At 42.9% G+C, this 13,027-nt stretch overlaps 1 protein-coding gene across 6 annotated transcripts in view; it reads right to left on the reverse strand.

The window, feature by feature from the left end:
- The window catches only part of UBE2E1 (ubiquitin conjugating enzyme E2 E1), an 88,446-nt gene extending 75,729 nt beyond the window's left edge, over positions 1 to 12,717 (reverse strand). Inside the window, exons 1-4 of one of the 6 annotated variants that reach the window (XM_077130020.1) lie at positions 12,610 to 12,717; positions 12,367 to 12,450; positions 11,045 to 11,230; positions 7,024 to 7,074 (exon numbers count right to left, since the gene is read on the reverse strand). In XM_077130020.1, coding sequence (XP_076986135.1) covers positions 7,024 to 7,074; positions 11,045 to 11,196 — 203 coding nt within the window. In that variant the 5' untranslated portion in view covers positions 11,197 to 11,230; positions 12,367 to 12,450; positions 12,610 to 12,717. Of the gene's footprint in view, positions 1 to 7,023; positions 7,075 to 7,216; positions 7,354 to 8,043; positions 10,985 to 11,044; positions 11,231 to 11,263; positions 11,383 to 12,366; positions 12,472 to 12,609 lie in introns of those variants that run through there. The other 5 variants (XM_077130018.1, XM_077130015.1, XM_077130014.1 and 2 more) reach the window with 5 other exon arrangements.
- Between the last annotated feature and the right edge of the window lie 310 nt (positions 12,718 to 13,027).

A 13,027-nucleotide genomic window follows, 5' to 3' on the forward strand; every position in this document is an offset into this window, starting at 1 on the left:
GTTAGGACTTTGGAGAACTTGTCCAGGAAACCAAATTTAACACCCTCACTAGACCCATGCTAGTTGCTGGCAAAACAGTGATCTTATAAAATCAAAACATGCAAATTAGAGGCGTTTATATTTATGTTATAGATCTTTTCAGTCTATCCTGCAGAATAGATGATGTCTATCACACTGAAGTCCAGAGTTCCTCTGAGAGTCTGGGAAGGTGAAAATTGCCAAAACTGGGTGCCAACTGAGAAAGACTGCCGGAAACAGACAGTTGTAAAATGCTACAGAAATTCCCCCACACTTTCTGTTATCTTCTAATGGAGGTAATGAAGATGTCCTATTAAACCAACAGATACAAATTAGATTTTCTTGCTTATGTTATAATTAAACAAATATGTATTGTTTACCTACTCATTCTTGGACAGGGGGTGTGCAAACACATAATCTCTGCTCTCAAGGAATTTAAAGTCTACAGGGAAAGAAAGAACAGAGTAACTCTGGGAGCAGATGTTATTTCTTTAGTGATAAATAAGAAGCCTCCTGGAGTGCTACTCAAGCATCAAAAATCTTTCCAATCCTCTCGGATATTATCATTATGTCAAAGTTCCAAGCTACCAATCTTTCTAAGCATATACTCTCCACTTAAGACCTCAAGCCTACTTCTACGCCCTTCTTTAAGGTAGAGTTTTAAAACATTACATCTTCCCCTCTTGCATTTCCATTCTCTTCCTCTCTACTTGCTTCTAACTCTCAGCCTACAAAGCATATTTATAAGTTCTTCCACTTTTTTTTAACATGGGCGGGCACCAGGAATCGAACCCGGGTCCTCTGGCATGGCAGGCGAGCATTCTTGCCTGCTGAGCCACCGTGGCCCGCCCTAAGTTCTTACACTTTTAAAGCCCAAGGAGAAAATTCTGTTAGCCTCCCTAGGACTTCTGTGACCTTGTGGCTCTCCTCCTACTTCTCTGCTTCTTTCTTCTAACATTCCTCTTTATTTTCTCATGCTTCTTAATCCTCCTCTTCACCTTGACAATCTCATGCACTTTACCTACCACCCAAACTTTCAAATCTAATTTGGACTCCTAAAGCCAATTTCAGCCTCAGCACCTGGATTTCCCATCAACCCACCTCAAATTCAACGTGTTTAAACCTAAGAACACTGAAATATCATGACGTCTGTGGTTTACATTCAAATCATTCAACAAAATAAATGTATAAAAGATATATATATTTGAACAGATGGTTACTCTAGGTGAAGAATGGGTATTTGCTATACTATTCTCTCAACTCTTCTGTAGGTTTGGTATTTTTCAAAGAAATTGGGGGGGAAAAAGACATTTATGGTCAGGATTAAAGACAGAAGTCATGGCCCTTGCCTTTTAGGAAGTTTATATTGTACTTTCTAATCTAATCTAAACTAGGTAAATCTGAGGGTTCAATGATTAATAAACTCAAATATATAGTCAAACTGCAAATATTCACAGAGTGCCTACTAAGTGGTAGCAATATGCTCAGCATTTGTATATTACAAACAAAGTAAATAATTGATGTGCTTTTAATGGGAGGGGGGCAGTCTAAACCTGACTCCCTCAAGCCAGTTCACCTTCCTGCTTTATCTACTTTGGTATTGGCACCACCATTTTACCCAACATCTGAAATAACTTTTGACTCCTTTTTAAGTTCTCCATATCAAAATCATTGGCCAAGTTCTCTGCATTCTTCTACTTCTCTCACCTCTACACTCTTGATGGCCACCATCTATACACCCAAGCCCTCGTGGCCTCCCACCTGTGCTACTGCAGCAATCTCAAAGTTTCCTGGTTTCCACCATACTCTAATCAATCCTCAATTCGTCTCTATCCAGAAACTCAACTCTAATTACAAAACAACTCCTGCTCAAAAGGTTTCAATGATTCTTCAAAGCCCTAGCCTGACACTGAGAAACACAAGTTTTACTTCCTACTTATCCTCCCTCTTGTCTTACCCTTCAGCCAAAGATTTATTCACTTTTGCTGAATAGTGTCCCTTACCTTTCCTCTGCTGTGTTTGCTCAGTTTCCTCCACGAAACTCTTCCCCCTACTCTTCCCCACTCCACTTCCTCATGTCCTGCATGAAGCTTTCCCAGATCACTAAGTGGCTCCAACTATGACCCCTCACATCCAGAAGAAAGTAATCTCTCCCTCTGAACCTTCATAACATAGTACTTGCATTTATTACTTTTCAAATAATACTTATATTTCCAAGTAGTATTCAAATTTGTTGTCTATTTCTCACTGCCCTTACTAGATTATACATTTCTTTTAATGCAGTGCCTTTTTATGCCCAAAGGCACTCAAGACTTGTATCAGGATTCTAAGACCAGCATTCTGTACAAGAATCATTAAAGTGAAGTGCTGCTTGCTAGCTAAGCTATAAGCATTATTCTCAAAATACTGATAACAATATTTTAATAACAGTATAGTGTTACAACCCAGGGCACAGTCTTTTCGAAAACCTAACAGCCATAAGAGTTCGTACTCATATGGTAATCTATTCACTTCTGGATAGGTTTCCTTCCTCCCCATTCAATAAGGCCCCAAGTAATGATCTCATTTCCAAGAACTTGATCCTGACGGTTTGGGTGCTATTTTGATTGTATCATCACTTCAGCCTTCTGATTCTATTTTTCAACATCGCTTTTACACACATAAAGGCACACACACTGCAGTAACACTCCAGATGAAAGGCACACAAAACAATCCCTGAGATGCTTAAGTCATACTTACATCTTTAGTGCATTTAAAAATATCAGACAAATAAAAGACTTAAAGGCAGAACATTTTACAGCACATAAGATGATACAGGATTTTGTTAAGGGTGAGTTCCATTGAATCCATTTCTTTTATGCAAACAAGCAATCATAACAAACTGAACTCTATGATCGCAAGGAAAAGGGTCTCTTCTCATTCTAAACCGGCTAACAGCCTACCACTTCTACATTAACATCTCATTACTACTGCCACCAACTCAGGAGGCTGAGCTAGAAAAATACAACAGTGTATAAGTGCACAGAAACTATCTGGAAGAATTAATATAAAGTGCAAGGAGCAGGATCAAAAAAAGCCACAAACTTCTGCATTTGAATGTTTTTAAAACATGCATTTCTGTTCTACTGTCAATGGGTTGAAACTACATTTACAATACAAGTGACATTCCCAGACTATGCATCCAAAAAAATAAATACAAGTGACAAAAGACAACATTAGTTAGAAAGATGAGCTTTTAGTAGGAGGCTAAATAGGTGAGAAAATTCTAATAATATCACATCTAATTCAAACAGTATAGTCTAATCACATTTGAACTTCACAACACTAATGAGGTAGACAGTTCAGGCCCTTTAAATAGACAAGGAAAAGAAATGGGAGAAAATTAACTTCTCAGAAAATGGCATTAAAGATTTTTAAATGTTCTTCACTTTTACCTTTAAATCAATCTGTAAAAGTGCAACTCACCCGTAAACTACAAAACAAACTGTAGCTAATTACACAATACAGTTCTCCAAAAAAAAAAGCTTGAAAAAAATTTTTTAAACCTAAGCATTTATTTAGATATTTGAGTTTTCATATTCAAGAAACAGAAAATAATGGTCAAAATGCAATAAAATTAAATAAAAAGAAAACATTTTTTTAAATTATTATTCTCCCTTGTGCTTGTAATGTTTAATGATTTCTCAGATATATTTTATCCTAAATTAGATATATCAAAACAAAAACAAAAAACCACAATGAATTTTTTCCTTAGGTTTCAAGGTTTCTGGATTCAAGTTGCTATATAAGTAGTTTACTAATACAAATGTATCCAATATGTAAAATCTCAAGTTTAAAGGGCTTGAGCAAAATATGTCATTTATTATGTATAGACATATTGTCTACACACATTTATGTCTACAGGCTAGTTATATTGCCATAACTAGTCAATTTAGAAAAGCTTGAACCCTAAGCTATAAATAACGGCCACAAAATGACTTTCCTGGCCCAGAGTTCATCAGCTATCTAAAAGCCATAATTTTACAATCCAAGATAGGGAATGCTTTAAGGAGCGATTACTTTAGTTAATACAATATTTCTGTTCATAAAAGAATAGAGCCAAAATAGAAAGGGGGGGAAAAAACCCTAACCAAATGCACAATGAATCGGGAGACTTTCTTTTGTAAACCCCCTCCCAAATAATTCAGATACCAAAACTAAGAATTTAATTTATATGGTAATATAATTTTAAGGTACTTAAAATACTTTTGGCTTGATCACTGAATATATTCTGCATTCTGTTCTAAAAAATTCTACTCAACATAATAAACATCAAGGATTTAACTTTATATCTGTTTTCATAGAGTATAACATATTTATAGTAACTGCCTCTCCCAGTTTTGTTCAGTAATCTCAAATTAGAATGTTTTTTTCTAAGAGTTAAATTAGTGAACACAAAAAAGTACATCTTTAAGCAATACCCCAACTGATTTGCAATAACCAACCATTTATTGAGATTACTATTTTCCAGGTGCTATATTTTAATAATGTATTTAAATAAAAGACACATATTGATATTGACTGATGAAAGAAAGTACTAAAAAGGGTTAATGCATATGACATATTAATTGAAAACTATTAAACTCATTCAAAATATAATTTATAGTTGATTACAACTATAACTAATTTATAGTTGATAAATTATAATGCCAAAAAGAACCAAGCTATGGGTAACAGAGAAAAAGGTCATAAAAATATTAACATTCATGCATTTAACTCACACATTTCAGTGAGAAGCCAACTTCAAAAAGTATCTCCAAACTAAGTTATCTATTTCCATCTCTGGCAATAAAGTACATTAAGCTACTGAATAACTCCATCCCATAGACATATCCCATAGATACCAACCCAAAATTTACTTATTTAAGTAAGCTGACTCTTGGGGGTTACTGTATAAGATTAAGACAATAACACTAATAAACCAACCAAAACTAGGAGCTATAATCCATATTACATAAATGGTACCACTGGGAAATGCCTTCAGAAAATAAAGCAATCTTTAAAGACAACATAATTACCTTCTCCTGAAACATACAGATGTCTCGTGTTTTGTTTTGTTTAAATTGAAGAGATTTTTCTCGAAATGTTTATGTATATTCAAGTTTCATCACATCCCACTCCCCTCAACAGTCATCAAGTTTGGTAATTCCCCAGAATGTTCAAGGGTTACAGCTTGAAGGGGTAACTAAGGAGGGTGTTCCAAACATGAAAAGTTCTACATGGCCTCAGCAACAGAAATCTCTAACATGTGAAAGCAGCTAAAATGGTGTGAAACTGAAATAGCAAGTAGTCAACCTTTTTAATTTTTTCTTATTAGAGAAGTTGTGGGTTTACATAAAAATCATGCATAAAATCGAGTTCTCACAACCGATTTTTTAAGGGGTTAAACCCATTAAAATCTTCAAAATTGTTTACAATTTTAAACTGATCGACAGTCACAAGAAAGCCATTAAATGTTTTAATAAATGTTGTAAGTTTTGAAACTGTGCTTTAAAAAACTCTATAATTTCACCAGAGAAAGCTGTATGAACTCACAAGAAATGCACAGAGACACCATTCCAAACAGGAGCAATAACTAAACAGCACCAATCTGTCATGGGGAATGTTCATGGATTCAATACAAACAACCAAGGGGAACTATAAGTTAAAGGCTTCCAGTCTCAACTGTTCTATAAAAATAAAAGAGAAAAATATCACAACCCTAAGCCTAATCAAACCCAATTATCCACTTTCTCAACAGTCTGAAACAATGTTTATTATGTTTATTAGCCATAAATAAGAATAATTAATTCTCAAGAATGATTAAGTGGTTCAGTTACAAACTATAGTTCAAGAGCACTTCAAACTCAAAATAACTTCCCTTACAAGACAGGGCAAGATTCACCAAAAAGCATCCCACATCCTTAAAGTAAAACACATTTACTTTAAAAACATATATAACCAAAATGGTGATTTTAAAGTTTTCATTTTATCCACTAATCAGCTTGGAAAGTTCAGTGTTAAGCAAAATATTTCATTTAGTTCTTTAACCTTCACACTTCCATATACTCATCTTAAGTTCTGCAAATGGCCACTGAATATTTTCTTATTCATAACTTCTTTTACCTCTACTTGTAAGTTTAAAACATTTCTGAATTCTCACATTCCATTCCAATGCCAATCATTTAAGAGAACTAGGGTAAATGTTATACTTAATTATTAAACTATCAGGGTTATAGAGCTGAACAATTAATCTCCCTTAAATAAATGACTCCTTCCTTACTTCATTATTGATTTAGTAAAGTCATCAAGTCTTCCACCTTGGCTCAGCAATAGCAAAATGGCTATTCTAAATAAAATTAACTGATCAACAAACTTTTTGAAAGCAGGCTCAAATTGCTTTGAAACTGAAACACACACATGCATATGGTCTGAGTAAAACAATCTAGAGGAAAAACACGCTGGTGGAAGGATTTAAATCTATAAAATAATTTAAAACAAATCTTTTTATCAAGGCCATAAATTATTTCCTGAATTGGCCTGCCAAATATCCAACACAAATTTATACACATTGGAATAAGTTTAAAGACCCAGTGTTTGATTTACCTCTACGCTCTATTAGCTGAGTAGAGTTTTAATAAGAGATTAACATAGCAAAGCAGTTTTCTAAACCAAAATCTAAAAGGCTTTCCATCGTCCTCAATGACATGTCAAAGACTCACAATCAGGCAAGGTACACCTTTATTTTGCAATTCTGTTTTATAGTAAAAGTGTCCACACAAATAAATCCATTTATTTCTCTTTTAGTTTTAACAAAGTACCAAGCTTGTTAGAGCTCCTCAAAACATGACACTTGGGCTAATAAATTTCAGCTGTTACTTCATGTTAGCACCAAACAAGCATTAACTAAAAGAAAAATCTGTAATAAGAAAGGCCACGATAGAGGTTACTAGAATCTTAAGAAAAAAAATATTTAAGAAAGCTCACCTGCAGTTGGGTGGAGGGTCTAAAGTGATATCTGCCAATTCCTTCTGAATTCTAGAGCCAGAGAAAGGACAGAAACACAAGAGACATTTAGGCTTTAGTAGCTTCCCACCTATGAAACACCTAGATAGGTCTGGCCCACAAATCCAACCACCCGCCACAACAACTGGATTCTACTGAGGGATAGGGAAGCTACAGATCAAAAGCTTCAGGTCCGCGGAGGAAAACGAGCTTCATGGAGGTAACGAGTTGCCTTCCGGAGCCTCTTCTACAACGTCTGAGTTCGAATCTTGCCTCACACACGAAGACACTTCTATTCTCGGTGTTTTCCACCTAGCGAATCACCTTAAGGTTTCTCACTTTAAAGGACTAGTTGCCTGAATTATATTAGAATGTATCGGGGTACATTCTCTCTTCCCCTGCACCTCCTCTCCACTGGACCAACAACACCAGGGCCGTGGGGCGAGTGGGATGGACTCCGGACCCCTGCCCCTCGAAGTCCGCCCCGGGCTGCGGCTGCGCTCCCAGGCGCCTCACGCCCATCCCAGGCGGGGAGCCCCCTGGCTGAGGGTCCCAGGACGCGCCGACACCCGCCCCCCACGGCCTCCCCAGTCCTCGGGGACGAAGTCAACATGGCCGCTCCCCTCGCGGCCCCTCTGGCCCTGACTGACCTGGCCGCCGTGGCTGGGGCCGCATAGCCCAGGCAGCAAGGCGAACCCTCGCAGTCCGCGCCCTGGCCGCGGCCGCCCAGGCCTCCCTGAGCCTCGGCGCGAGCGCGGGGCAGCCCGGGTGAGGCTGCGGCCAGGGAGGGAAGGGGTGCCCAACGGCTGAGCGCTCCGCGATCTCCCCACCCGCCTCCCACGGCGCCGCGGAACCTCTGGCCCCCACGCCGCGCGAGGCCCCGGCCGCGAACTCCACCGCCCGCCCCCTCCCGAAGGGCCCGCCCCCAGCCCCCCGGCCGCACAGGTGCACCCGGCCTCCGCCCGGCAAACTCGCTCGGACTCTCAAACCACTTTTCCGGACCTGCTTTTTCCCCCAGCGTCTCCCCGCTTCCTTCTCCATGGTTCCCTCGCCATCCCACACTCGACACAGAACCCAGGAGCCTCAGTTTCTCTCAGTACCGGCCCTCGACTTCACAAAGCGTCCCATCCCCCACTCTTAGGCCGAAGCCACCAGGCAGTTTACACCAAGCTCTGGCCTTTGTCTTCCGCTTACCTAGGCGCTCAGGGAGCATCAGACGACAAAGTTTGGGGCCTTTAAGCTTCTTCCAGCTTCTAAACAGTGCCTTCTATTTTTATAACCTTTCCTCCTCCTAATATACAAAGCTCTACAAGGCTATGTTACAACTTGAAATCTCGCAGAGGCAGCAGTAAAATAAAAAACTAAACACACACGCACATGACACAATTTGAATTACAATGGGTGCTTTTCTCTTTCCAAAGGTTTCCTGAGGGTAGAAAGGGTGGCTGGCTGCTCTGGGGAAATAGGTTTTTTAAAAGGCTTTTTTTTTCCTATTTATAAGTACAGAGAAATTAATAATGGCAATTGAGTAAGTTCTTTAAAGCCTTCGTATTTGAGGACATTTTCAGACCCTTACAAATCTGGTCAACTTAAGAGAAGTGTTTGTTCACCATCTCTGCTGACATCTCTTTATCTGTGTCCTTATACTAAATTCTACTATTACCAATAAGTATTTGAGTTCTAAGACATTCATTGCCGTGCCTGCTGTTTGACTCAATATTACATGTTAGACTGAAAGTTTGGAAACTTCGCTTCCTGATTCTCTACCTGCATCTTAACTGTTAAGACACACGTACACAGGCAAAAATCTCTGAGCACAACACACATTAAAGTACATAATGACTTCACTTCTACTTGTCAGTTCAACTTCTCCTGTACACTATTCACTGAAAAGGTAGTTGCTTTTTTAATGCCTGAAGAGTGTAATACCAGACAGCTTTATCCACTTCAACTTTAAAACAAGTATTTGCATCATTTCCAGAGAATGGGCAAAGATTTTCAAGAGTAATTCATACCTATGTTTCACAAAGTAATGGGGACTTTCCTCTACCTAAAGACTAGAAATCACTTTCCAATGTGCAGTTAATAACCTCCTGTCTGCCAATTCAGGCTTCTTTTCCACTCTATCTCCTGGCATACTTGCCTCTTCTGAGTCTATGGGCAACACATACTTTCCAAACCAATATATTCACAGAGCAATCTCTACAGGGTCCCACTAACATCAGTTTTCACCCTAGCTCATTTTTTTACCATTACTACTAACCTTGGTTCTGTTTTAACATTATTAGCCACTCTTTCAGCAAGATATCCAGAGAAATAAAATCATTGTTAAAAAAAAAACACTAATGCTATCTTTGCGGGTAAAATTACTATTTGAGGCTTCCCACCTTTCATTTTCTACACCTACCTCTTTTCCAGCCATTTCCAAATAAGCTTTTAACTTCCTTAATACAAATGGACAAACTGTGTCTAGTGAAAAATCTCCCTTTCTGTAATTTACTGACATAAAGGAAATTATTTTACATTTGGTACCTGTGCCTTTACCCCAAATATATTCATGTACACAGAAATATCCAGCAAAATATAAAAACACCTAATGACCTAAAGCAAGATTCCTGCCTCAGGCAGATCAGGCCAAAGACAGCCTGAGAGAGGATCAGGGAGCCCAGAAGCTGTCCAGGGTCAAGGAAGACCCATCCAAACTGGGCACGGTAGATGTCCGGGGTTCTGAGAGAACCAGCAACAGCGCTAATCAATAAAGGCCCATTAAGACTTGTAGGAGGCTGAGATGCAATCAAGCCAACCCTCTGAAAATGGGAACAATCTTGCATAGGCATCTTTTTTACCATTTAACTCAAGACATACACACCATTAAAACAAGCTAGTCTTTCCTTCATCAGCCCATGGTTAGATTACCAAAGTGCTTTACCAACTTTTCAAATTTCAAGTCAGGCAGAATGACAACAAACTCTCAAACTCCAAGTTCTGGGCTGACTACTCAGCAGAAAGATCTAAAGCTTCATGTTCCATTTTATTTTAAATTCCTTTAAGAAAGAAATCCCCTATATAACTTACCACTTGGGATTCCTTAAAGTCTTTCTGGTTTACCACTTTATATTTTAACGACTGAGAACAGAAGACTTATGAAAGGGTGTCTGGCGGTTCCCAGATTATTGTAAGGGTCATGAGAATCAGAGGACATTACTGAGGGATGACAGAGGTAAAAGGTAGCTAGTTCCAGAGACATAAGAGGAGACATAAGTTGAGACATGAGAGACTCAACTTGGGGAAAAATGCAATCTTTTACAGCAGCACAAGAGCAAACAGCATGAAAAAAAACGTTTAGTCTTCCCGAAATGTGGTTAACAAGAACAAAATAGCAAAACAACCTACAATAACCATCTTACAATCATCTATTCACTCATTTCCCTCAACTCTCCAAACAGAAAACTCTTTTTAAAAACATATTTTCACCTCCTAAATGTTCTACCTTACTGATATGAGTTATTTGTTCCTTATGCAATTTGCGGAAAAAGCTCTATTCAAAAAAGATCATACATGCAACAGGTGAGGAGGAAGTGAGAGGGTAATAGAACTCACTGTGATACAGAGTTGTCCAGGCAGGTATTAGTAATTAACAAGAGGGATGACAGCTGTAGGGAGGGTGACAGATCAGTGATTAAGAGGACAAGTAATATGAAATCAGATTTGGGGGTCACTGTTAAAGGTAATGAGGATTCTTACAAACCTCAATAAGATATAGGAGAGGCAAACCACAGAAACTACATATGGACAATAATTAAAAGAGAAAAAGAAGAAGCCAGAGAGAAAGTAATGAGGGCTTCTAAGGCCCTTTTCTCAATTTTAAGAACACATAAAACAACCATGAAGGACACTTAAATTGCCTTCACTTGGGTGGCAGACCAAACCAAGCCGAGAAGGTTCAGAAAATAGGAAGCCTCCGGGGTGGGGGTGGGATGGGGGCGTGGGAAGAGTACCGTACCTCTTGGCGCTGGTGGAGAGGAGTTTGGAGTTTTTGCTCATGCTGACTTTACTCTCCTTCTTCTTGGGGGTGTTTGTTTCTTTCTCGGTTTGCTGGTTGGAGGACGAAGATGAGGAGGAGCTGGTGCTGGCCCTCGAATCGTCATCCGACATAGCGAACCCCCCCACCCCACCCCACAAACAGCCCCTATAGGGTGAGGGAAACAAAACAGAAACAAACCATACAGCCGGTGTAAATAAAGGAACTCGGGCGCTGTCAGGAGAGCACGGGCCAAGGAGTGCACCCCCGGGCGCCCACCGGCCTCCACTCGCTTTTCGAAGTCTCCAGCCGCATTAAGGCTTTTGCAAATCCGATACGGCGGGTTTGTTTATTTTTGGCTCCAGTCGGAGACGCGGTGGGAAAACGGTCTGCAGTAAAGCAAGCGGCCCCTCCCTCGCCCCCCGGGGCTCCCCTCGGGGCAGGGTGGGGAGAGGCCGAGTAGGCGGAGGAGCAGGACAGGGCGGGGGCACTGGGCGCTTCGGCCGGGCAGGGGGGAAGGTCCCGACGGCCGCTCGGCCTCGGGGCTGTTTTTGTCGGCTTTTCGAGGGTCGCGGGGGGCCGGGGGCCGGAGCGAGGTGCTGCGGCCAGGAGCGGAGTTTAGCGAGGTCGGGAAGAGAGGAGGGGCAGGGAGGAGTAAGAGAGGAAGCCGAAACGGGGGGACGGAGGCGGGGAGCTGGTGCCCGGGTGGGGGAAGGGAGAGGCCGGCGGGGGCAGGGGCGACGAGGCCCAAGCCCCCCCCCCCCGCCACGCGCTGCGCCCCGACGCCCCTCCCTGCTGGCCTGCCCCTGGGCCACCCCAGTCGGGCTCCAGGGCCGCGGCTGAGGGTCCCGAGCCCACGCCCGACCGCCACCCCTGGGGAGGTGGGGGTGGGGGGAAACTCGGCCTCCGCAGCGAAGGAATAACAATGAGTCCGCCCTCCCAGGAGGGCTAATCCCCGCGGGCCCCCACCCCAGGGGAAAACTGGGCTCCCCCAACTCCCCTCCCCCCGCTCCCGGCCCCCTCGGCGGCCAGTGGGGGGCTCCCGGGGCAGCGCTGACAGTTCGAGCCACGATGCCCCCCCCCGCCCCCGACGCGGGCTGCCCCCGCACCCCACGCGGCCTGGGGTCCCTACCCATCCCCCGCGGGCGGGCCCCGGACCCCTGGGGCTCCTGGGCCCCTCGCCGTCCCCCTCCAACCCCGTGCCCGGCGGTCCCGGCGGCGCGGGTCGGGAGAGGCGGCAAGGGGTGTCCCCGAGGCCCCGCGGCGCGGCCAGGGGGCGGCAGGCGGCGGGGGGATCCCCGTACCTCTCTTTGTGTCTGGCTCCTCCGTGCCGCCGCGGCGGCTGCTGCTGCGGCTGCGGCTGGGCCTGGCCACTCGTGTCTCTCTCGCTGGGAGAGAAGCGGAAGTGCAGCAACAGCAACTATTAAACAGGCAATGGCTTCCCCCAGCCACACACGCTCGCACACACACTCCTCCTCCTCCTCGCCCTCACCCCTCCCCCACACGGCCCAGTCCCACCCACCCGCGCTCCCCTCCCCCCTGCACACCTCGGGGTGGGGGACACGAGGAGGACACCGGGGACCCCGGAAAATCCCGGCCCCCTCGGTCCACACGACTCCCACCCCGGCGCCTCCTCCGGACACCCGGGAAGGGGGCTAAGGGTGTGAATTTTCCCTGAAGTGGTTTGGGGAACTGGATCCTGAAAGCCAGTCCGAAATGGGGGCGCAGGGAGCTACTGGAACTGAATGCATATGGGGACACTAGAGAGGAAGTTTTTTCCAATGAAGGCTTTGGCAGATTGGTGGAAAAGATGGTAATCTGGTGGCAAGGACTTTGGACTAGAGAATGCAGCGGGAACTCCTCCTAAAAAGTGATCAGCTTAAAGGGAAAAAAGAAAACCCCATAGAAGGGGTTTTCCTTTGGGCTAACACTTGCTTCTCCCTGTGGCAAATTACTTGCTAAGAG

This window comes from Tamandua tetradactyla, chromosome 15 (assembly GCF_023851605.1).
Source record: "Tamandua tetradactyla isolate mTamTet1 chromosome 15, mTamTet1.pri, whole genome shotgun sequence".
NCBI classification, from domain to species: Eukaryota; Metazoa; Chordata; class Mammalia; order Pilosa; family Myrmecophagidae; genus Tamandua; species Tamandua tetradactyla.